Consider the following 25390-nt stretch of genomic DNA (forward strand, 5'->3'; position numbering starts at 1 on the left):
ATAGGTGTACGAAAACAAACCAGTGTATGAAAGCTCTGGGGGAATGTGCTGCTCAAAAGTTGCTCAAAGACAATGATCAGGTAACTGTTGAAAAAGCAGGTAGCAGTCACTTCCTTTGTCAGTCAGTGGATGTCAGTCATCTGAACGGCAGAAGGCAGTGGGCAGAACCTCTCTGTGCACACTTCACAGGAGGGAGAAAGACTCAATGTAGACCAAAAAAATCTCTGTAAAGTAAACTGTGAGTTTTGAACAATTGGAAGTTTTTATGAAGAGTCTCAGGGGATACATCAGAATTGTTAAATGAGACCAGCAAGCAGTTCATCTGCTCAGCTGTGACTGAAATGGACTTCAAGAAGAATTCAGTAGCTAAAAAAATAACTTAGGCTGTTATTTTATGTTTTTTTATTCCCTGAACTGTAAATAAAGAGCACTGGTGTTTTTTTAACTTTACAGCTATGTGGCTGATGGCCTGAACTTGACAATTTAAGATCTTGTTATGCCACAACCAAGGGGTTTGTCACGTTACAGATGTAAGAAAGAGTGTATTCAGCCCTTCTATCACATTTGGTAGTTAGGGGTTAATTAATTAGAGGATGTCACACAGCTATTTCTTGAAAAAAAGACAACATTTCTGCTTCAACAACATGACTCTGTATCTTGTTCCATACTCCCACAACTCTGGGAAAAGACATACCCCCTGTATTAAGTTTTAAATGCACTCTCACATAGTTTCCACTTTCCCTTTTGTTCTTGCATCCCTGTTGATTATTATGATATGTTTAGTGATTCATGGACACCCCAACTAGACAATGTTTATAATTTGTAAACAAGATACAAATCAAGAAAAAAGCCAAAATGTTTCATAGCTAGAATGCATTAATAAATGAAAGGGGGGCTAACGTTTGTCTTATTTACATATATTATGAAGTGTTTTGTAAAATATCCATACAGTGACCTTTCTTCTACTTAATTCATTTTGATTAATATGACAAAGATCTTTATCTGATGTCTGTTTTTTGTTTGAATTCCTCGTGGAAAAACATCTTGGTCAGATGAGTAATTGACTGTAAGAAAGAAACCTACACCAACAAAATACAAAATCAAGTATCTGTCTTGAGAAAGTGAATATGTAGTCCACAGTAATTCCCATAGAATTATAATGTAATAAATTTATCCTGCTTTACACCTGTTGCTTGCTGGAATAGGCTCCGCCCCCTGCAATTCTGAGCTGGATAAAGCAGTTAGAAAATGGACGTGTGGTTTTAAAACACGAATGTTGATGTGAAGTACCTATTGAACTAAATAGGTGCATGGTATAAACTAGCTGAAGGTCATTCAATCATTCATTTGCACATTTATGCACTGACCAGAGTTCGAACAAAGCTTTATGCAAACATGAGGTTTCACAAGTTTCTAGGCATCTGATAAGTGTGCTCTGAGCTACCTTCCCATTTAATGTTTCATTAAAGTAAATATTTGCTGTGATCCTGTGACCAGTTTAACAGAGGGGACAGAATTCTTGGAGAAAGACAAAATTATGCAATTCAGTTGAGCGTCAGCATTTGAAGATTAAGCCAAAAAGCCAAAAAAAGTGTTTCTTTTGAGAAATGGCTGGGCTAGCTACTAGGAGCAAAACAAGCTAAATAAGCCTGGGTGCCCCCTCTTGTGTTTTTTTATGTTCTTATGCAATTAAATAAATAATGCAATTATAAATTTATGCAATTATAAATTCATCTGAACAAAAACAGGAAACAGGGATTTGATTATATACAGTACAGTACCAGTCGAAAGTTGGAGTACACCTCCTTGAAACGAGGTTTTTCATGATTATCTGTGCTTTAAATTGTAAATTATAGTCTTGAAGACTATAATTACTTCAAGAAATGAAGGTCAATCTTTAAGACAAATTGCAAGAACTTTGCAAGTGTCAGTAACTACTGTGGCCAAGACTATCAAATGATAGCATTATTGTATAGAAAATAGTAAATAGCAAAAGAAATACAAGGTTAGATGCAAACTGGTTCTGTACATGGTGAAATTCTTAGCTGCTGTGCCAGCCTTCATTCTGGCTTCTGTTACAGAATTTAAAGGCTTTCTTTGTTGCAAGTTTAGATTAATTGTCAGTAACTTCTCTGTGAGATTTGTACTTACATTCTCAAACGGAAGCAGCTCTAAATACATAATGTACTTTTGCTACTTTTCTTTGAAGTTTCTACACTTAATGGTAATATAAGTAAAGGTAAAGTAACTATGGACTGCTGTTATTGATTTGGCTATATGCTGTATTCTGTGAACTGCTGGTGTGCATGTATTTTATTTTCTTTAAGGATTTTGTCTCTTAAAAGATAAAGTACTGTAGGTCCATAACATGATAGATTGTTACATGATAGCAGGTATGATGTCAGCAATATTGAGAAGAGCCTTGTACCTTGATCAACATCTGTTGATACCCTACTTCTTCAGGTCTCATTGAACTGTTTCTCTTTTAATTTTGAGGTGGACTGATTTGGCTGGTTTGATTGATCTAGAGGTCCAATTGAATTTGCAGAGATGTATATACCTTGCAAATAATCACCTGCCCCTACAAATATTTTATTTGGCTATCCAGAACTTGATGGTTTCCTAGATGCATCGTTCAGTTGTATGACTCAATAGCATACATTACTTAATTTCTGTAAATGCTTCTGATATTTTTGAATATGTTTTTAATTGGAATATTTTTGCCCTCTTTATGTTCAGTTTCAGGTTATATTCTGAGCTCTGTACTTTCTATTACACAGTGAATGTTTATGCTGCCTCACTAATAGAGGCACATACAGTATACAGTAGCACTGAAATGTTTTCAAATCTCCCTGAATGCTTCCACTTTAATAAAACAATATTAAAATACCAGATCAGAGTCACTGCAGTGAACCTTTGTGTTCCTTTATCAATTTTTTATTTCATTGTTTTTCAGGCAATATAACAATGAGGTAAATTTAGATAAGGTGAGGCAGAAAAGGGAGTTCAAAATATTTCTTTGGTAGTTCCAAAGAGGTTTATGTGTTTTGCACTCCATATGCCAAACCCAAATGTTTTATCTTTATTTGAATACCTAGGTGTATGTGATTCCCACCATATGAGACCTGCTATTATTCATCTCTCTGATTGATAGTTTTATTCAAAGTGACTTACTGTATATTTCTATCCATTTACACAGCTACGTACAGCAGCAGTGCAATTATAATTATGAGTTGGGAACCCTAACCACTACTTGTTTAGAGGAGTAGTCCAAGTACAGTAGTACAGAGGACCTAACTTTGGAAGAATTTTTCCATGGGTAATTGTTTTGTACATGCCAGATTATAGCTTACCTCAGTTGGCTTTTTTTAAAACATAATAAAACCTATAATGTAAAACAAAGCAGCAGATATCAAAAGTCTACAAACTATAATTCCAGGTTTTGTTGTTGAAAACGGTTTAAATCAAGACAAATTGTCAGATCTTTTTTCTCCTTTAATAAGATTTTGTAACCAACAATTTTGTAACCAACAAAAATAAATGGATCATTTTAAGTAAAAAAAAATAAAAATAAAAAACTCTCAATGCCTTGGTTGCATAAGTGTGCACACCATTTAACTAATACTTTGTGGAAGCACCTTCTGCTTTGATTACAGCAGTAAGTCTGTTTGGATAGGTCTCTATCAATTTAGCTCACCTGGATTTTGTAATTTTATCCCACTCTTCTTTGCAGAAGAGTTCAGGCCCAGTCAAATTGTGAGGAGATCTCCTGTGCACAGCCCTCTTTAGGTCAGTCGACATATCTTCTATAGGATTGAGGTCCAGACTCTGACTGGGCCATTCCAGGATATTGATCTTCCTTTTTCTAAGCCATTCCTTGGTTGAGTTTACTGTGTGCTTTGGATCATTATCGTGTTGAAAGATTAAATTATTCTTTAACTTCAGCTTTCTGGCAGAAGGCAGCAGATTTTGTACCAAAATATCTTGATATTTGGACCTACTGTATTCATTTTCCCCTCTATCCTGACTATAGCCCCTGTTCCCACTGAAGAGAACCAGCCCCAATCATGATACTGTCACAGTAGGTAGAGTGTTCTTTGGGTGATTAGCTTTGTGGCTTTGCACCAAACATATCTTTTTTGGAATTAAGGCCAAGAAGTTTACCTTGATCTCATCAGACCATAAGGCATTTTCCCACATGGTGTGAGACTGGGAGATTGAATGTGTCTTCTTGAAAAATGTTTACGAGTTTGGTTGTTCTTTTTATATTCAATTCAATTCAATTTATTTTTATATAGCGCCTTTCACAACAAGGTTGCCCCAAGATGCTTTTCAATACAATTGATGATACATTTTGTCAATACAGAACAGAAGACCAGAAGACAACGGAGGAGAGGAACCAAAAACTCCTTAGTAAGGAGAAAAAAAACCTCTAAGGGTCCAAGGTCAACTGGTTGCCCAACCCCTTTGGGCATTATATTATATACATTATATAATAATTATAATAATTTAAAAAAGGAAACAATGAGGGTATTAATCCAAACCATCCATTATGTCTTCTGTGTTAGTACTCCATGCAGATCTCTGTAGACCAGTAAATTCCTCCTAAACGATAGCTACTGTATATCCACGATGTCCCTCTTGGATCCATGGCAGTGATGATGATGATAATAATAATAATAATAATAATAATAATTGCTTACACTTACATAGCGCTTTTCTGGACACTCCACTCTAAGCGCTTTTCAGGTAATGGGGACTCCCCTCCACCACCACCAATGTGCAGCATCCACCTGGATGATGAGACGGCAGCAACAGTGCGCCAGAACGCTCACCACACATCAGCTGATGCAGTGATGCAGCATCCAACTAAGATGGTACCCAGCCCGGGCACCATCCGGACATGTGGGGAGGAGAATAGGATAGTTTGGTTAGAACAGATGTATCTACCTGGTGGGCCGACATAGAGACACACAATGGCACGTACAGCAGCACCAGCAGCCATGGATGCAGCAGGATATAATGTAAGGTGTGAGTAGGCTAGGCTGAAGCAATAGGTCTTCAGTAATAGGTCTTCAGTCTGGATTTGAATACTGAGATTGAACCGGCATCTGGGGTGGGAAACTGTTCCATAAACTAGGGGCCCTGTAACTAAAGGCTTTACCGCCAACTGTTATTTATGAGAATAACATTCATGAGAAATGGCTTCTGTCTTGCCACCCTATCCCACAGCTAAGACTTTTGGAGAATACGTGAAATGGTTGTAATATGCAGGGATAAATTCACACCGCTCCTTTAAGGTTGCCGTTGGCCTCTTCGTAGCCTCTGTAATGAGCTTTCTCCTTGCCCCACTATCATGTCTTCACAAAATCAGGGACATCCTGATCTTTGCAATGTCCTGGTGGTGTCATATTTCCTCCACTTCTTAATGATGGTCTTCACTTCCATGATATATGCAATGCCTTCGAAATTCTTTTATATATCCCTCTCCTGATCTGTGCCTTTCAACAATAAGATCCTGTAGATCTTCTGTTAGTTCCTTTGGACCATGGTTATCTCTGCACTATGCAATCAAGAAACCTTCAGGGAAGTCATACAGGAATACATTTTATTTAGGTCTAATCAGAATTACTTCAGTTCATGTCAGGTAAAGGCAAATTACCTTTGTACATGATTTGGAATAGGATTGGTTAAATCTGAATATAGTTACAACCTCCTTTATAAAGGGTGTGCAAACTTATGCAATTTTTTCCTTAGAATTGTTCACTGAAATATTGTTGGTTACAAGATCTTAAGTGTGAAACAGGTCTGACATGATATGTCTTGACTTCAGCCTTAACATCAACAAAAAAATTCAATAAAGGTGTGTAGACTTTTGATATCCACTGTAGTACAGATACAAATTGGATAATGAGAACTACAAGAAACACACCAACACTGAGCTTATTTTAATGTTTTTGGGTACACAGTCACTATCCATGGACATGTACCTTCTGGAGAATGATATTGTTCATATAAGCCACAAATATCAAGATCCTGTACAGCTCTTTACGTAGAACAACCATACCCGAGGACCCTGAATTTGAACATTTTGAGTATTTGTATTTTCTATACTGTATACTGTATATTGTTATACATAATATACACACTAGTTTTTTTTAATCATATATCACAATATTGAGTTTCTGTATTCTTGGTGATTAAGTGGAGAGTACTGGCCGTAAAAATGGTTATCTCTGCTGCCTGAAGTGTTCACAACACTTATCACAGCCACACAATATCCCCAGTAGGTTTCAATACATCTGTGCCAGTTCTTAGTGATAAGAGGGAAAGAGCCTCTCTTAAGAACCAGTTACTTTCTATTGTCCATTCTGCTCAAGCTGCTTGTCTTGTGGTATCATAACATCTGTGGCTCTGGAACAGGAAAACTTTATTTTTGCTTGATTTTTAAAGGCCAAATTAAATTACACACTTATTATACACTTTCATTGTGTGTTTACTGCTATGAAGGAATTAAGTTATTTTTATAAAGTTTAAACAAAGCTTCGACCACATGTTTAATTTCCATTAAAAAATGAGAATCTGGCTGGGAAAAGCTTCTGACCAGAAAATAGAACACACATTTTAATTGGAATTTGTTCCTATTTGTCTCCCTTCAAAAATGAGAAATAAACACTTAGAACATGAAGGTTGATCTTTTATTGAAATAATGCAATACTTTATTTTACATCAACTCAATCAATTTTTAAATAGGAAACACACAAAAAAGCAGTACCGGTAAAACAATTTGGTAAAAATAGATTCTAATTCTCTAGAACCCAATACCAGAAGAAAAAAAAATACAACAAAAAGAGGGTTCAAAGCTTTATTTTCCTTCATTACCATCACTAATATACCAAGCCCTCGTGCTTTGGAGCATTCAGCAGAGGAGCACGCTTGTTGTAAGAAGTAGAGATACTACAGCCACCAGGAGTGGGTCTGAATGTGAGCAGTGCTCTCCTTAGAAATCCAGCTAAGGAAGCAGGTAGATGGTCGCTTTCCCAAATAACCTATTACTCGGAGCTACATGAACTCCTCCAGTCACTGGCATTAATTACACATACTAGTACAATTTCTTTAATTTCTTCAATAACATAATTGGAAACCTAGTACAATGTACTGTATATATTTGTGAACCTATTCATCCCAGAACCATCGAAAGATAAATTTAAAAAAAGGTGATGAATTAGTGGGGCAAATACCTGTGTTGCCATTCTCAGCCAAGGCATCAGGAGTGCTTATATTTGTAAGATTCTATTCCATTTCTAACACAACTTGTAGCAATTAGTTGAGGCTATGTCTGTTCAGTGTGACGGCTTGTTCAGTGTTTGTTCTCACTAAGACTAATTCACTAATGTGTAATGGCAGAATTGTGATTATACTTATTCTTTTTCTGCATATACAGTATGATTCACAGGTGATTTAAGATTGGAAACCTTCTTTCACTGACATACATGAGCTGAAACTCCCCTTTGGAGAATTTTTGACAAACTATGCAGAAATTGCTATTCATTTGCAGACCACCAAATAACCATTAATCCAAAAACCAGGCCTTAAGAATAATGGATGCTAGAACATCACACCTTTTCAAGAGTTTGGCCAATCAACAGAGATAAGACTAACAGATCATGTGTAATTTAAGAATAGCCCCTGCAAAGAAAAGCATCACAATTAAAGAATTCCTTTCAGTGTCTGTACCTAAAAGGGGCATCCTAAATCTTGCCACACAGGAATATTGATCACATTCCTAAAACAACAGATTCATGTCTGAGCTGTCTAAGGAAAGACGAAACCTCTGGCATTAACACAGCCTGCCAGTGTTGTGTATGTTCCTTGAAAAAAACATCAAAATGTAGATCCTTCAAAGTGTATTTGCATCCTTTTAGCTAGTGTATGATATACATTTACTGTATGCATGTGCGTGCATTTGTAGATCAGTGGGAAATTCCACATCGACTGTGGTTAGTCTATGTGGAAAAAAAAGCAAATTTAAATCACTACAAAATTTAGTTTTGAACTGAAAATTGAAATAATGTCCTATGGCCACATTTATTAAATAGTACTCGCTTTGCATTTTCAGGCACATCTTGAAACATATCCCACTCATGACCTCTCTTGTCTTGAACAGTAATAAACACTAACAGCTCTTACTCAGCTAAACCACAGAAACTCTTTCAATAAACATAATCTTCAATAACCATATTATTATGTGCAGCTGTCTGAAACTTGCATAAATACATAGGTTAATTTCAAGTTTTTTTCCAGTGCCAACTTTGCTTCACTTTTTAAAATTTTAGGAAATGTATTTTCTAAAAGTACTGTATGTTGAAAAACAACCAAAGAAGCGATAAGCTTTGAAAATTTCTGAAAGTGCATGCTGACATACTGCAATCATCAAGTTTTAGCACTGAATATTTGGGTTTCTCAAATATTCAGCTTTCTCGAAACAAAGAAAAGGAGACTTTGGCAGATGTTCTAGAATGTCAAAAAGTTAGAATGAACAGTCATCTTTATCTATAACACTGGAGGAAAATTAGCTTTGAGTACCAGAATTAACAGCATATCTAACATTTTACTGCAGTAATCCATTTTCAGAAATACCACGTGCAAAATTATTAATGAAAACAATATGAAGATCATTATTTTTTTTGGATGAGGCATTTTAAAATCATTCAATGCTTCATTTTCAAAGAACCAAAAGTGAAATATCAGAAGCACAATTTAATGTGTTTTACATCACAACTTGAAATGTGTCTTACAACAGATGCATTAAGTAATGTTTCAATAATTTAATATGTGGAAAAAATGGTATGGGTGTTGCCCAACCTGTTCTAAAAAGCAATGAATTCACAATAGCAAACCATAACATATACTGTAGAAAATATTTGAAAAACTACAGGTAATCACAGGTTAAAATGATGATTCATTAAAGTAAATGGCATGTGAAAGCAAAACTAACATGAAATGTGATCTTGGAACAGGTGACCCCGATAAGTGTTAAGATCAAACATCTTTGATAAAGCTTCAGATTAATACTGCTGATACTGCTGAGAAAGGCTGAAAAGGGGCCTCTAGCCTTGAAATACACTCTTTAATGGCACTGGTTTGATTAAAATTAAACTTGGGGCAAGCCTTAATTGTATAAAAGCATACAAATGATTTTGGCAAAGTGAAAGAAACTTTTCTTAAGCCTCTAGAAACCCAGAAATAATCATTTTAGACTACAATTATAAGAGGGTGGCACCTTCCTCCCGAATTCCCTATCCTCTAACTTATATGGTCAACCTCATGGATGTTGTGAGCTTTTAAGAAACGGATAACCCACATGGCACAGGAACCTTAAAAAAACTGCATGTGCCAGTGGTGGGTCTTGTCAGATTTGATGTGCTGTTATGTACAACATTGTCATTATTTAAATTAACATACTATATTACAAAAAACAGAACACAATGCATTCTTAGTATTTCAGTATTCTCTCAGAGGTCATATAGTACCTCAAGGTGACAGCACTGTCATTTCATGTCAGTGTAACTCACCCAAAATAATGACAAGCAACACCTTCAACAGTTTCAGTGAAGTCTCCACAAATTTTTTTTTTGCAAAAAGTGGGTTTTTAGCATCTTCAATAGGTTTAGGGCCTGAAGCACTTTCATGTTGTATATTTTAACCTAAAGCACAGAGTACCTAGTCTTTCATAATAGCAGTCTGACTGTGATTGGAAGAGAAGTCCTAAAAAACATAATTAACAATGTTGAGAGCATTCTGAAAAACAAATTTAGAAAAATAAACTCAGAACTGAAAAAAATCATATTAAAGAACATCCATGAAAATCATTTTGGGTACCATCAGGAACTGATCAAGGAAACAAAAAGTTCTTTAAAACCGTAAACCAATATTTTCCCTTTTTAGAAAATGGTGGATAATTATAGAAACATTCAGTCAGAGCTGTTCTGATGAACTTAGTTCAGGCAGGAGTTTGGTATCAAGGAAGGCATCACACCTTCAACAGGTCTTCATCACTGTCATCATGGAAGGAGGTAAGGTTCTCTGCTCTCTTCCTTTGAGTCTTCCCTTTGCATTTAGGCCGGGTTTTTTTCTCTCCAAGAAATTCCACTAGGTCATCATCGCTCTCCTGCTCTAGCAAAGGCCTTTTTGGGCTAGCCTTGCCATTTTGCCACTGAAGACTTGGCTGGCTAGACTGGATGCGCACTCCTGGAACTGTCAGCACCTCATCCTCACTGTCCTGCTCATCAAGAGGGAATGCATTGAAGGCATCTGCATTGACAGGCTTAGTGGTGATGTGCCCATTCTCCTGGCACTCCTTTGTTACTCGAGACAAGGAGTCGGGTGTGGCAACTTCTTCCATCAGCCACTCAGTTTCATCCTCTGCCCCATCTTCTTCTGTACTTATCTGTCAAGAGAAAATCGAGCAGAGTAAGACACCTACAATCTTCAACAAATTATCCAGATTTATCCCTCCTACCAACTGTCCTCTTTGGGAACGAACACTTAAAGTCATAAACTTTCATTTTTTTTCTAAAGAATTTAACTTAAAATATTTAGTATACAAGAAAATGACACTAACAGCACCATTTGTTTTTTATATTTATTTAACATACTTAGTAAACCTTTCAAAAGTATCCTCTACCTTTGAATATTTATAGGAAACATTCCCTCCTCTTCTGCAGCACCCAGTCACCTTCTGCAGAACCAGTTCTCTACAAAAAATTAAACTTATTACAGACACAAAACACTTTTTTCATATTTCTTCAATAAAGCATAGGATGAAATAACAAGGACACAAAATTAATCAGGACATTAATAAGTCCTGAATTAAAACCCAATCTACAAATATTTAAAAACAACATCACGGTATCTAGAGCCAAACACAAAGCCCTCTAACCTTATTAATGCTTTAAATTAGCTGCATTGTGCCTGTGGCAAAATACCTTTAGGTGTAAGATAAATTACCTATATTGAATATATAGCTGGATTAATTTGCTTTGCTTTGAAAGATACAGACATGGTAAAATAATAAGTAAGAAAAGAACCTACTAACGGTTTTAGCAAAACAAACTGACGTATACAGCTAACACAAAAGGGAGGACCACTCAGTATGAATTATATTCTTCGAGACTAGAGTGAGACATACATGACCCATACTTATTGCTGCACAGACGTAATTAGAATGGAGTGCTGGTCTGCCTGTGCACTGAGACTTTAACCAGTTCCAGGATCCATGCAAACAATACCAGTGTGCACACTGCAATTTATGGTGGAAACAATCCAATATAGATTCTTTTGCTCTAAGAAGTGGATCATTATAAAAAAAAATCACTATAAAATAGCCAAGCTTGGTCTAAGGGATGGTTACAGAATTAATTCTGCTAAATCAAAGGGGCACATGCACATGACTACAAACGTTATGGTACACTACCTAATACCTGAATTGCACTTCATGTTCTCTGCTATCTTACCTCCTTTCCCGTTTGTATAGTAGCAGGATGAGGAGACAAGCTGTGAGCACTACCAACAGCACACTCAGCACAGCTCCCACTGCCTGACTTCTTCCAGACAGACCTATAAGCCCGCTGTCACTCTTTTCATTTTTGCCACCATCCATCACAGCACTGTGAGAAAGGTTCAAGAAAATAATTACAAACTCCATACCAAAATATATCTACCAAAGCAGATCATTTTTGAAAAATTATCTACTTTGATGACAAAAGGAAAAGTGTACCTTGAATCACAGGCTGAAGGTGTACATGATAATATTCTGCATAGAGAACAGTAGTATTGATGCAAATTAAGAAGGATGTCCAAATACAGTTTTCTATTAAGCTCCTTCTTACACCTGACATTCTTAACACTCAGTGTTTCCTCACTTTGCTCCCTTGTTGTTTTGCTTTTAAAAACTGATAAAAATGTTTTTGAAAAATAAATATGCCTAGATATTAACATACCACCTAACAGATGAGAATATTTGATAGGTCAGAGTTAGAAAAGGGGAAAAGTCTTACAGCACTCTATTCCAGAACACTTCAGTAAACATTGATATACTTTATATATTTCTTAAATTATTGCCACGTTCTACACATTAGCAAACATTGAAGTATAAAGCTCAAAAGAACTCTGTTAATCATCTAATGTTATAATCCATTTAAAACAATAAATACACTGATAAACTATGGTCCATGTATACTTTTTTTAATTTTATCATTGGTTAAACCAAAAACACATTAAGGTTAGATCCTAGGTTAGAATTTAGCACATGTTAAAATTAGGTTGTTAGTGGGGGGTGGGGAGAGAAAAAAAAACTTTGTAGTTATATCTACTCTCACTACATAGTATAAATTTGCCAAGGATTACAGGACAATTGCTTTACAAGTTACAGCCCAAATTAACCCAGATGACAGAAATACATTTGAGTATAAACAGGTAATTATTCAAATAAGAAATGATAGATTTTGAGTAACAGTTTAACTTAATTTTGTTTTGATATGGTATTTGAAACTGTTCATTAAGTTTTGATTTTGGTTTGTCTTTCATTTTCATTTGCAAGACAGGAGGACCCAAAAGCAAAAAAGCAGGATCCTTTCCCTGATCGGTGTTGGTTTCCCAAGTGGGTTTAGAGAGAAAGGGTGTTACTCTCTAAAAAGGGGTACATCAGTGTTTGTTATCTGCTTAGAACGTTAAGAGTTTCTTTGAGATTGAAGACTCAATTGAGAACAGCACCTCATTTATAATAACAATATAAAGAGAAAACCACTTCAGGAAGCTGAAGAGATGGAGCCAGAAATTAACTGCTTGAAATGCAAAGCTTACAATTCCACACAGAAAAATACTGTTCTTGCGGAGACAAAAGATGTTTAATTCAGAGCCTAATCAATGATTTCTTCGTGCTCAACAGCCCAATTAAACTTCTAACCATTTATTATAGTCCCCAGAGCAACCTAGTGAGAAATACCTAGGCTTTCAAGCCATTAAGCGTGGGAAGGGAAAAAGCTCTATTTTAATGTTGCCTCTCCAGACATGGAACGAACGATGGGAGGCCAGCCACACGAAATGGTATTTTGTCAATGCTCACTGCTTCTCATGTGGCATGTGTAAAGGGATATATTAATCAAGCATAATATTTTTTCAAAACAAATTTCTTTCTAGTTATCCTCACTGTAATTCTGATTTCTTAATACCCATATAAATTACTCAGAATTGTTAGACATTTTAAAAATTTTGAAAGATGAAGTTTCAATTTATTGCCATTAATTCACACAGAAATCACAACTAAATAAGTAAACGGGGGAGAAATTAGATTTTTTGTTCATATAAATTTCTTCCATAGGCTGATGCACTTCAAGAATACTCCCTTTTGCAAGGCCACTCATATGCAACACTTTGAGATACTTATCCTGAACTTTGGCCAATCTAATATAGTACTGACCATTTATTATGAGTAAAAGTAGAGTTCATACAGTAAGAACAGACGTATCTTATTCTTTTATTTAGCTTTGAGACAAGAATGAAAAGGTTTAAAGGCATTTTTTGTAACAGACTTATGTGTAGACACCTCAACTTACACAAGATCACACACAACAGATGTGTGCCAATGAAAGAGGTACTGACAGTTGTCTGCTTCTAGGAGAAATTCTGGGATCCCTTCACCTGCTGATGGGTTACACTGGAACATAATGGTGGAGGACACATTTTTGGATTTATCCCGGCCACAGACAGAATCTGAGGGGATCACCACATCTAAGTTTCCATCTAGAAAAGCAAACAATATTTACCTTAGTGTTTATTGATTAATATTTTTATTTACATGGTTACACACTTCTCAGTTTTATCTACAAATTTAATCTACAGCCTTGCATTTTGTGAAATGTGAAAGAGCTAAGGTGTTTATGAGTTTGATGTTGACATTACATTGACTGTTGAGTATAATCAAAAGGGCATATGCTTATATTTTAATCCAGTTTACATTTATATCAATTAACATTTATCTCTCAAAACTGGACGGTTCAAGTCTATTTTACATCAGGCCATGTTCATGTGTCAATTTGCTGTTTTTCCATTTAGTGACCTACTGGCATCCCTTAAATCAGTAAAATTAACAAGAGAGTAAAGTGATCATTACCAGCTGTGACAACCATAGCTTTCATATACACAGTTCACTTTTCCACAAAATTTCAGATGCTGGACTTACTGTAAATACTACCGTTAAAATTAATATGCCTAGTTTAATAAAACACGTTTGGGTTTACCTTTAACATAGTATTTGGCTGAGCTGGAGTGTCCAATTTTCCTTTTGTATTCTCCACCGACCTTTATTTGGCAAATATTGGCTCCTAAACAACCAGAGGATGTGTCTGTAATCCCAGACAGCTGGATATTATAGATGTACTTATCTCCATTGGATCTTATGTCTCCATATGCTGTGTGCATCCTGGTGAACAAAAAAACATTTTCAGAATACTGTATGTTTATTTCTCAATTTACAACAGAATACTGTAATCAAAACATGTTCAAAAGAATTTCTGTAATTGTTGTCAAGCAATGCATTTTCTGTAGGTGTGAGCAACATACAGTACATGAAAATATATATGATATTTTATATACTTCTGATTATGTATGATACACATGTACTCTATATATAATGGTATTTTTTAAACTGATCAAGGTTTATTTTTTTCTAGTAATATAACTGTAACAATTCCAGAGGATGGCCAAAATCCTGATTTTGACATACTGTACAGATGCAGCCATTCAAAACGCGTGGAGTATTTCGCGGTACACCGCGGTGGGCGTGTCGCATCAAAACGCAGTATCATGCGGTGTATTGCGTCATTTGACGTCATGCCGGAAAGTATCCGGAATCACCTTGTAAAACCGCCAGGAGGAGCCAATAAAGCTTAACCTCTCATGTACAGCATTTGAGCTTTTAATTTTAAACTGTGTATTACAGCATGTTAATCATCAGTCATTAAAAAGTTGGTATATTTTATGAAAGCAAGATTGCTCAGTTGGACAAAAGTACACAACCTAGCTTTATCATAAATATTTTAATTATGCAGAAATATTTTATGCATCAAAGCCTTTACCGAAGATATTACTAATAGTATTAATAATGAATGACTTTGGACAAGCTGTAAACTCAAAGTATTACGCTAGTCCACATTCTTTCTAACCGTCATTTTAAATGAAAAGACCTTTATTTTTTTCTTTGACAAACACCACAGCATTTCGTTGGTCTAACTAACAAGGACAGAACATTAGCTAGCCAATACGATAAAGGAATGACTTTTTTTGCTAGTTTCTTTAGCACATTTGTACAAGCACTTGGAATCTGTCCAAGCCCTACTTTGTCAGGCATTTTCTTTTACTGTAACAGACATAAAAACTCCCTTGCTTTTAACAGAGCGTTTAATAATTTCTAACTACGAAAATTATTTAAACTGCGACACTTATCATTCAACCAGAGCTCAAAATATCACAAGGATCCTCAAGAGCACAGCAAAGACTGTATTAAAAGATACTTGTATCAGATACATGAGAATCCAAGCTTTTTTATCTACACTTTCTTTTCCGTATACCAGATATTATGGAACCACTTCAGAAGGGTGTCAGCCATTCAGATTCCAGGAATCGGTACTTTAAAGAAAAAATACACACCAGTATTCCATTTCTCCCTAAAAATTTTAAGCATCGAAGTCTTTAACTAACATGTGAAATAGCTTGTAAAAAAGTGGTAGTTTTATGCTTTTCTGCTAATATAATATGGAATTGCGTATCTAAATAAATTAATAACGATATAATTATATTCGTGTACTGCGACAGGGCTGTGTAGGGCTGTTTTGCCTCTGCTCATGTGACTTCCCCAGTAGCCTGCTGGTCTACGTGCCGCACTAGTAACTCACAGGTTGTGTGTTCAAATCCAGCCCGCGCCACGACTTTTCTTTTAACAAACATTTCTTTGAAAAAATAGAATAGCAATATTATTGACAATTAATTGACTTTTTATATTTCTAAATATCACCACATGATCGAATTTAAGTCATTTTTAATAACAATGAATAGTCACCTTCTTTCCTTCTGACAACTGTCCCTGCTTCTATCGTGTGTGTGTGTGTGTGGGGGGGGGGATCCCTTTAGATCTCCCTTCAGATTTAAAAGGTTATTAATCATATCTTCGGTGTCGCTTCTTCCCAGTGTAGCTGATCTTTTGCTGCCTGGGTAAACTATCACAAAGCTTTAGAGAACTTAACATTTCTATTATCAACAAACTGTAAATACGACGTTTACATTGGCATTATTAATTTTTCACATGGGTGTATGGAGGATTGTCAGCTGTCACTGAGAGTAGACCCCCCCTCTTAGGCTGCGCAAACGATCTTTTCAATTTTTATAGAGAAATGGAGGCTGTACAGTATGTGTTACGATATAAACATTTATACTGATTTAAATCGTGATTTGATTTAAATCGCAAACGCGTGTTTAATTATATGTATTTTTTTATTTACAGACAAATGCAACATAAATTGTTATCTTTGTCTTCTAAGTATCTTAATAAACTTTCAGCATAGCTTTCTCACAGTTTAATTTATTTTTCTTGGGATTTTGGGATCAAACTTGGAAAGATTAGATTGTAATCGTTTTTATTTTTTAAATACATTTTAGAAAAGTGTAATCTATACTAAAAAGCTGTATTTATTTAATACCACTCGATACTTATATTAATGGAGTTTAGTTGATACTGTTTAAACTTTTAATTATTTTAAATTGTATTACAGCATTGTACACATGCTTAAAAGAGAAGAGAGAAAACGCAAGCCTTCTTCAGGTGTGAGGGTCTTCTGCTCAGGATGAAACGCTAAAATGTAATGTAGACTCTGAATGGGTTCAATTATGATTTGGGCTTGATTAAGGTCGCTGCCTTTCATCTAAAATCCTGCTTGAATCCTTCTAAACTAAAAATTAGACACGAGAAGAGGCTCTGGTGAAATTTCTTTTTTTTTAATTTCTCTTTTTTTCTTGGAAAAACATCTTACCCGCTGCAATCCGGGCACAGAAGGATTAAAAGAAGCCATACAGGCAGGGGGAAGAGTGAGTTCTAAATAAAGAGGTATCCAGGTAACAGTGAAGGTAACAGCCGCAGACGTGGCCTACTTAGCCCGCCAGGGTTAACCTACTCTCCCGGAGGAGGACCACCGGGAGATAGTGCTCCAGGCATTCCTCTGGGCCCTGGCGCTGACTGAGGTGCAGCGCCACGTGATGCTGGCCGCGCCGGTCCCCTTGGAGCAGGCCCTGGCTCTAGCTGAGCAGGCTGATGCCGAATTCGAGGAGACTGGTGGGCACCAACGGAGGGGCGCACGGGGAATCAGATGGGGAGGAGGAGACGGCCAGCGCGGCGATGCTGGGGGAGTGACGGCGGCTGGTCATCTGCCACCGCTGTGGGGAGAGGGGGCACATCGCATGGGAGTGCTGGGTGCTGGAGCCCCGGGGACTCTGGAGGCCGTCGGGAAACGGCAGTGGGGCGGCCTAAAGGCCGCCCTTGAGCGACGCTACCCCCACTCCGGAAAGCCAGAAGGGTTGGCCACAGCCGGGGCTTATTTCTTCCCTGCCTCATCGAGGGCAGATCCTGCCAGGCCCTCGTCGACACCGGTTCGACCATCACCCTGCTGCGGCCTGGTGTCCTGCCATTCCACACGGCTGGGCAGCTTGTTCCCCCCTCCTGCTGAAGACTCAACCACTTGAAAATACCTGTGAAACCAGTTTAATTCGTCACAGCCAGCACTCCCGCAGAGAGTGATGAAAACCACATGAAAGACTTTGGTGCTTAAAATGTTTAGGGAGAAATGGAGTATTGGTGTGTGACTTGCGGAGTTAAAAGCTGCCTTTATTTTCTTTCTTTCCGTCACCATCTGCCAGCGAGCTCTCCCGCGCCCCGACCAGAGAGAGACACACGACGAGCCCTGCTAATAAAGCACCTTGAATTGAATTGAATTGAATTGAGAGAGAGAGGGGGGGGGGGCGAGAGAGAGAGACTGTGCTACCACTGCCAGCGGGTAGAAATAGAGACAGAGGTGCACTTCGAGAGAGAGAGAAACACCCAGGGGTGCAGAACCAGGGAACTGTTTACATATTAAAACTATTTCCCAAATTGAATATGTGCTTTTGTATATTTATTGTCAATTAATTGTCCATAATATTGCTATTCTATTTTTTTAAAGAAATGTTTGTTAAAAAAAAAGTCATGGCGCCGGCTGGATTTGAACACACAACCTGTGGGTTACTAATCGAGCACGTAGACCAGCAGGCTACCGGGAATGTCACATGATCAGGGGTGAAACAGCCCTACACATACAGAATCAACAGACATTGTACAGCATGTATTATTGTGTTGCAGTACACGAATATAATTATATTGTTATTAATTTCTTTAGATACGCGATTCCATATTATATTAGCAGAAAGCTTAAAACTACCACTTTTTATACACGCTATTTCACATGTTAGTTAAAGACTTCGATGCTTAAAATGTTTAGGGAGAAATGGAATACTGGTGTGTATTTTTTCTTTAAAGTACCGAGACCAGCCATATATTGTAATACTGTATGTTTATGTTCCAAAATTAATATCATTTATGGCCTTCACATGCGTTATGCTCCTATTCTTTTTATGCTCAGCTACTAAGATTTCCCTTCAGTGGAAAAATTCCATATAAATATTCAATACTAAAAGGGGCACAGTAAAGACATTTAAATCTTTCAATGACCGACGAATGCACCACGAGTGCCCCTGTCGGTCAACCAATCATGTACCACGGTATTTTGCGTTTTCGCGCGTCACGATGAGCGATGACGTAGCCAATTACCCCCTTTATGTGTCTGTGCCGCACACTTTGAATGGCTGCATCTGTATGTCATTTTTAATCTTTCTGTTTAGGAATGTATAATAAATAATAACTGGAATATTCAAAGTCAAAAGTCAAGGAAAATCTGAAGTAATTAGAGAGAGAGAGAGAGAGAGACTTACTTTCACCTTAGAAACATTATCTGCATTTGGTCTCTTCTTGATTGATACTGCTGAAGAAATCCTGATTTGTTCCTTACTGACTAGATTACTGTAATAGCCTTAAAAGGTCTCCCTTCTGCCTACTTACACAAACTTCAGATGGTCCAAAATTCTGCTCAACTTTTAATGTGTTCAAGGTTCCACGACCATATCACCTCAATTCTGGCATCTTCACTGGCTACCCATTACCCAGTTCATTCAATTAAATTGTATTATTATTAACATATTAAGTCCTACTCACCAAATCCCTGCAATTCATAGCACATCTCATTACTGCCTATGTACCCAGCAGGGTTTTACACTGAGGCACTCCTTCTAGCAGTATCTTCTTACTGATACAAGCAACTCGGGCCATGTGTTTTCAGACACCTTGCTCCATAACTCTGGAATTCACTATGCCAGTCTGAGAAATGTCCTCTTTATTCACAATTTTTTAATTTAGACTAAAGACTTGTGTGTTCAATCAGGTTAGCCTTTTTCCATATTTTTCCCTCACTCTTTATTTCGATTCAATGTTATTTTTATAATTTTTTGTTAGTGGTGACTTTTTTGTTTTACCCTGTATATTGCCACAAACACTGTTAGTGTACATGAGCATAGAAAAAAAAAATCCTTGTAAATAAACATTGGATGTGGAAGGTATTGACTCCTTTAAGACCTCTACCACATTTTGCCGTGTTATCTCCTCAAATTGAAACAAATTTGAATAGGATAGTTTTGTATGATTAACAAAAGATACTTAAAATTTTGATGGGACAATCGTTTTTATCGTACACAAAAAAATTCTGAAAAATAGAAAACTCATCAGAACAAGTATTCACCCCTCTAAGACTTTAAGAATGTAATATTTAGTTTCTCCCCATTTTGCAGCATGATTTAACCAGCTTTTCACATCTTGTGGGTTTAATTTTCACTCACTCTTCCTTGCAAAATTGCTCCAGCTGTTGCAGGTTACTGGGGGAGCGGGGGTGTACAGTGATCTTCACACCACAGATTTTAATGGGATTTAACTCTGGACTTAGATTGGGCCACTTATGCACTTCCACCTTCTTCAGTTTAAGCTACTCAAGGATTGCTTTGGCTTTGTGTTTGTGGTCACTGTCCTGTTGAAATCTGAATTTCCGTCCCAGTTGCAGATCTTTTGCAGACTGTTCTTAGTTGTGTTCCAGGATCTGCATGTTTTATATTTTGCCCTCTATTTTGACAAGCCAACAAGTTCTTGCTGATGAAAAGGAACCCCACAATATTATGCTGCCTTACTGCTACCAAAGCTTCAATGTGGGAATGGTGTTTTGTGAGTGATGAGCAGTGTTCTTTTTTCACAAGACAAAACGCTTAGCATTAAGGCCGAATAACTCACTGTCTCACCAGACTAGATTTTTTTTCCAATATTGTTTCCTATGTATCTTTTTGTATATTTAAGGAGGGACTTCATGTAAGCTTTTTTCAAATACGGCTTCCTCTTCACCACTCTACCATACAGCCCAGATTTACAGAGTACCTGAGGTATTGTTGACTCACTCATAGTTTCTACCATCTCAATTATGAGACATTGTAGGTTTTTTAGGGTTTTCGACCTGTTGACTGATTCTCTGAAAAACGTCCTTCTTACCAGCCTGCTGAGTTTTGGAGCATGACCTGGTCGTTGAAGATTCTGAGTTTTAGATGTCCTCCACTTCCTGATAATTGATTTAACAGTGCTCCCTGGGATAACCCGTACCATTGAAATCCTTTCATATCCCTCGCCTGACTTGTCTGTCCATAACTGTACAATGTCTATGCAACTGTCCACAACTATACAATGTGGTGGCAACTCACACAGACAGGTGTATTTAGATGTACAAAGAAAGATGTGGTTCAATCTGAATGGTTAACCACTTTAGCTGCACACAAAGGGATTCCAATCAGCATATTGTGCAAATTCTGAAGGCAACTGGTGGAGGCAGAGCTTATTATTGCTAAGGTGGTAAATACTTTTCTAATAAAGATTTTGAGGGTTTTTATTTTGAACTAATTTATGTTTTTAGCGCCGAACTTTTAAACACATTGATATTAGAAAGGATACTATATGAATCAAAAGGGACAAAAATACTTAAGTCTATCGAGTTTCCCGGTTGTAACACAACAAAATGTGGCAAAATACAATGGGAGCTAATACTTTCTACACCCACTGCACAAGACAAACTATATAAAAATTATCTTTCATATTGAAATATGCTTCAACTTATGCCATAGGCTTATTATATTTTACCCCCACTGTATTAAGAAAAAACATCACTTTACACACGATATGTGCAATGCCTATGGAAAGTCTACACCCCTTTCAAAATATTCACTTTTTGTTGCCTTATAACTTGGCATTAACCCGATCCTGCTACCACCCTGCTTCACAGTAAGGATGCTGTTCTTTGGATGATGTGCTGTGTTGTGTTTGGACCAATATGCCAAAATTGACAATATGTATTAAGGCGAAAAGTTTCCATTTTAACTTATTAAAACCACAGAACTTTTTGCCACATGGCTACAGGCTTTCTTGACTGATGGCTCCTTCTTTCTTCTGCTTGGGATATTGTTGCCATACGTATATTATGACCACCTTAACTAATTTTAAAAATCACTTATAATTAGGTAGGATATTAAGATAAATGTTTTAGAGGATGTTTCTTATCAGCGGGGACGAGCGCTAAAAGCAAAAACAAATCGAGCAAAATACAAAAAACACCTTAAAGAAATCATGCTATCCTATCAAAGAAAGCTGAATCCATGATGGAAGTTTACCTTTCAGCATGACAAAGACCCAAAGCATGCAGCAAAATCTACACCCGAGTGGCTAAGGATCAAAACAATAACAATCCTTGAGTCAGTCACAGCACTGACCTACATCCACTCTAAATCATGCCACAAATTTTAAAGATGGCTGTCCATTGAGGTTTCCCAGGGAACGTGATACCACTTTGTAAAGAAGAACTGTCAAATATTGCCAAATCGGGGTGTGCAAAGTTGGTAGAACTCACATCTACAGTTTAACTGTTTCTGCCAAGTAGGGTGGAAACCTATGTAATTATGTTTCATATTGAATTTTAATATATCATTATATTAAAGTTGTGGAGTACATAAGAAGAAAAAATAAGTTTAAAAGCAAGAAATTATGGGGCATTGACACAACGACACAACAAATAAATATATTCAAAGTGGTGTAGTATTTCTATATGTACTCTACCATCATTTTGCCCAGTCCCAATCTCCTCATTGTAAGCAAAAGCTGTACGCTACAGATTCAATTAAATTGCCTTACAGAAGCTACAAAGCTAAAATAAAACATGTATTGCTGTGATGGCTCTCTCAACCACATGACCACACTGTTGCTTACATGTTCTGAAACTTATTCTGTTCAGCATCAGAAAGATCTCACAGAGTTGTCACCTACAAGTATGTCTCATCTCAGTGCTTAGTAAGCCACAGTAATGTGTTATGCATCACGTCTAAGAAAATTCTAGTAAACCTCAAATGCACAGAGCATAAACAGCACAGAGCCATTTGTGCTCTGCAGCTTAGGGAATCTCAGCCATAGTAAAGGTAAAAAAACCTAACATGCATTTTAATTGGAGAACCTCAAGAACAATTCAAGCAACTGTATTAAATGATTTATACTTGCATCTATATACAGAATTAAACCCAGGCAAGGTTTATGGAATCAATGACTCTTTTGTGTAAATTAAATTCTCATGACCTTAATCTGACCTGCTTGAGGAAATTATGCTTTACTGGAATGCAATACTGCTTAATGTACACAGTATAAAAAAAACAACAACTTTGTTTTACCATTTCTCTTTTCATAACTCCATAATTAAACAAAGGAAAGACTAACAGACCCACCAAATCTGTACTTTGGTTTAAGTTAATTCACCCAGGTCAACCTTGTTGTGTTTTTCTTAATCAGAAGAAACGTCATTTCATCAAGGACAATGTAAAATCAGTACATGGATAAATCTATCATCCACTACTTGTTGCTTGTTTCCAAAGACATCACCTGATGTTAGCTTTGCAGTTTGTGATAAAAGATTATTTCAGTTTGGATTTCAAGTCTACAATAATAATTTTACATATTTTACTTCAAAGACTTGTTTGCAGCAAAATATTCAGTAAAATCCATACAGATGGAATGATACAGTTATATAGAGGATGATGTTTGGTGACTGACTCTTGGAGGGCTCTATTGGTGATCTACAGAACTGCTGGGTGTGCTGGACACTGTGTATAGTGCCTTACCTGAAGTAAATAGCCCCCAGGCTGAAGCTGGCCCCTGTGTCTGGGATTCTGATGATGCCATTTATCATCTGTACTTCCTGCTGGGTCATGACACAGGCAGCTCGGGTTTCCCAATGTAGCCAGAATTCGCAGTTCTTCTCATCCAGACTGCCAACGGGGAAAGCAAAGATTTTTAATATGACAAAGGTGATTGGGACAATTTACAGAATCTTCTCTTGAAACTGGGAGAACCATTTAAACTTCATAAAAATATTTTTTAATAGTAATATTTTAATTGTAATCTTAAAATGTTACCAATTAATCTTTCTCATGGATAATGCACCTAGCATGCTATCAGATTGTGTCCAGTGCAGTACTAACATACTTATGTGAATGATGAGGTTCCCATTATGATAACATACAGAATCTTTTAGGGATGTTTACACGGTGAATGGGTCCCTCAATCCAGACAAATAATTACATTAGAAATGTGTCAATTTAGCCAAATCTTGGTCCGACCATATTTATGAAATGAGAGTAAAATAATGCATTAATTCTGCTCAATGAACATTGATCTACTGTAAAGTCAAGTAAGGCATGCTTTTTATTTTTAAGCAGATTTGATATAAACAACCAAAATATGCAAATGCAAAATGTGGAGGCAACCTAGGCATTTTGATGCCAAGATGTGTATTTATGAAAAACATCCTGTAAACAACTCACTGTAATTACAACAGACAAAATGAAGCTGACACATCATTGAGAATGAGGTTAACAAAATAATACTTGCCATATGTCCTTAGCTGAAAAGGTGAAATACTGCTTTAGATTTAGAACAAGCATTAACTAATTCCTATACCACTGCTGTACTGTATAATCAATATGGACAATATGGTATGGCATCATTCTCAAATTTGATAATTTACAAAGGTTTTTTCAAAGTGACGAAATTTGTAAAATCATTATGACATGACAATGTGGTAAAATTTGTCAGGTCAAGCTGGTAATTTGTGAAATAAGTAGGATGTGTTAAATATGCGTCTCTTACCCCCGTAAGGTGGAAAGACAGAAATGAAAAATTCTGCATTTTTGCAGTTGAGTTGGACTGTGCAATCTCATTGGATTTTGGATCTTTCTGATCTATTAATGCCAAAAAATTGAGGAAACATGGCTCTGGGAAGACTAGAATTATAGGGAGAGTCAAAGACAATTGACGGAGGTTCTGTAGCACTAAAGAAAATCGTGTTAACAATCTACTGTATGCAGCAACTGGAACTGGACAATAAAAAAATGGATAAACAATAGATCAGCAAAAACAAAGCCACAGAGTGCATAACAGGACAAATCCATCTGTTCCCCAGCTGCATGAGAAGGAAGTCCAATTTTTTCAACTTCTGACAGAGTCAGAAACACAGTGCTACTCACCTCTGAAATGTGGGAATTCCCATTGTCTTTCCACACTCAAGCTGCACAATGGTTTTAGCTTGAATTCCATTTTCACATACCTCATCGCCTCTAGAGTACTTGATATAGATCTTCTCATCTGTGGGAAAAATAGAGGTACTTGACTATTAATCTGGATTGTAGCCAAGCACTGCAGGCTAATACGTCTTTGATATTTATTAGGAAACACAGGTTATGCAAATTCTACTTACCCTTAACACTTATCTGCTGGGTGTAGAACAGGCCCAGTGTCTGTGTTTTTTTTGTTTTGGTCTGCCGACAGACAGCAGCAGTTATAGGGCAGTCTGTAAGACCTCCGTGGATTTCCTGACAAAAATTGATGTAGTACCTAGGAATGTAAGAATAAACTGCTATTCTAGTAACTCAATCAAGAAAGATACTGTGTGAGATGTGTCTGTAACTTCTACAGCAAAGAAATAAAAAAATGTATAAATGTATTAATTGTTGAAAAATCTCAGGCTTTGTTATGCCAAAGTTAACTGTTGCTGTAACACATAAAACTGTATATATGACACATGCATAATACTTTTTAACTGAACCTGAAAGATCTCAATACAAACCCTCACCC

The 25390-nt window shown here is 36.8% G+C and overlaps 1 protein-coding gene across 4 annotated transcripts in view; it reads right to left on the bottom strand.

Annotated features, from left to right (window-relative positions):
* Positions 1-6679: 6679 nt before the first annotated feature.
* igf2r (insulin-like growth factor 2 receptor) overlaps positions 6680-25390 on the bottom strand; it is an 83273-nt gene continuing 64562 nt past the window's right edge. For 2 of the 4 annotated variants that reach the window (XM_088934298.1, XM_088934280.1), the window contains 8 exons: positions 25014-25150; positions 24784-24901; positions 23380-23526; positions 14301-14482; positions 13617-13803; positions 11517-11669; positions 10688-10772; positions 6680-10450 (listed from right to left, as the gene is read on the bottom strand). In XM_088934298.1, coding sequence (XP_088790424.1) covers positions 10034-10450; positions 10688-10772; positions 11517-11669; positions 13617-13803; positions 14301-14482; positions 23380-23526; positions 24784-24901; positions 25014-25150 — 1426 coding nt within the window. In that variant the 3' untranslated portion in view covers positions 6680-10033. Of the gene's footprint in view, positions 10451-10687; positions 10773-11516; positions 11670-13616; positions 13804-14300; positions 14483-17038; positions 17797-23379; positions 23527-24783; positions 24902-25013; positions 25151-25390 lie in introns of those variants that run through there. The other 2 variants (XM_088934290.1, XM_088934306.1) reach the window with 2 other exon arrangements.

Source organism: Atractosteus spatula, chromosome 2 (assembly GCF_055471065.1).
Source record: "Atractosteus spatula isolate fAtrSpa1 chromosome 2, fAtrSpa1.hap1, whole genome shotgun sequence".
NCBI lineage: Eukaryota > Metazoa > Chordata > Actinopteri > Semionotiformes > Lepisosteidae > Atractosteus > Atractosteus spatula.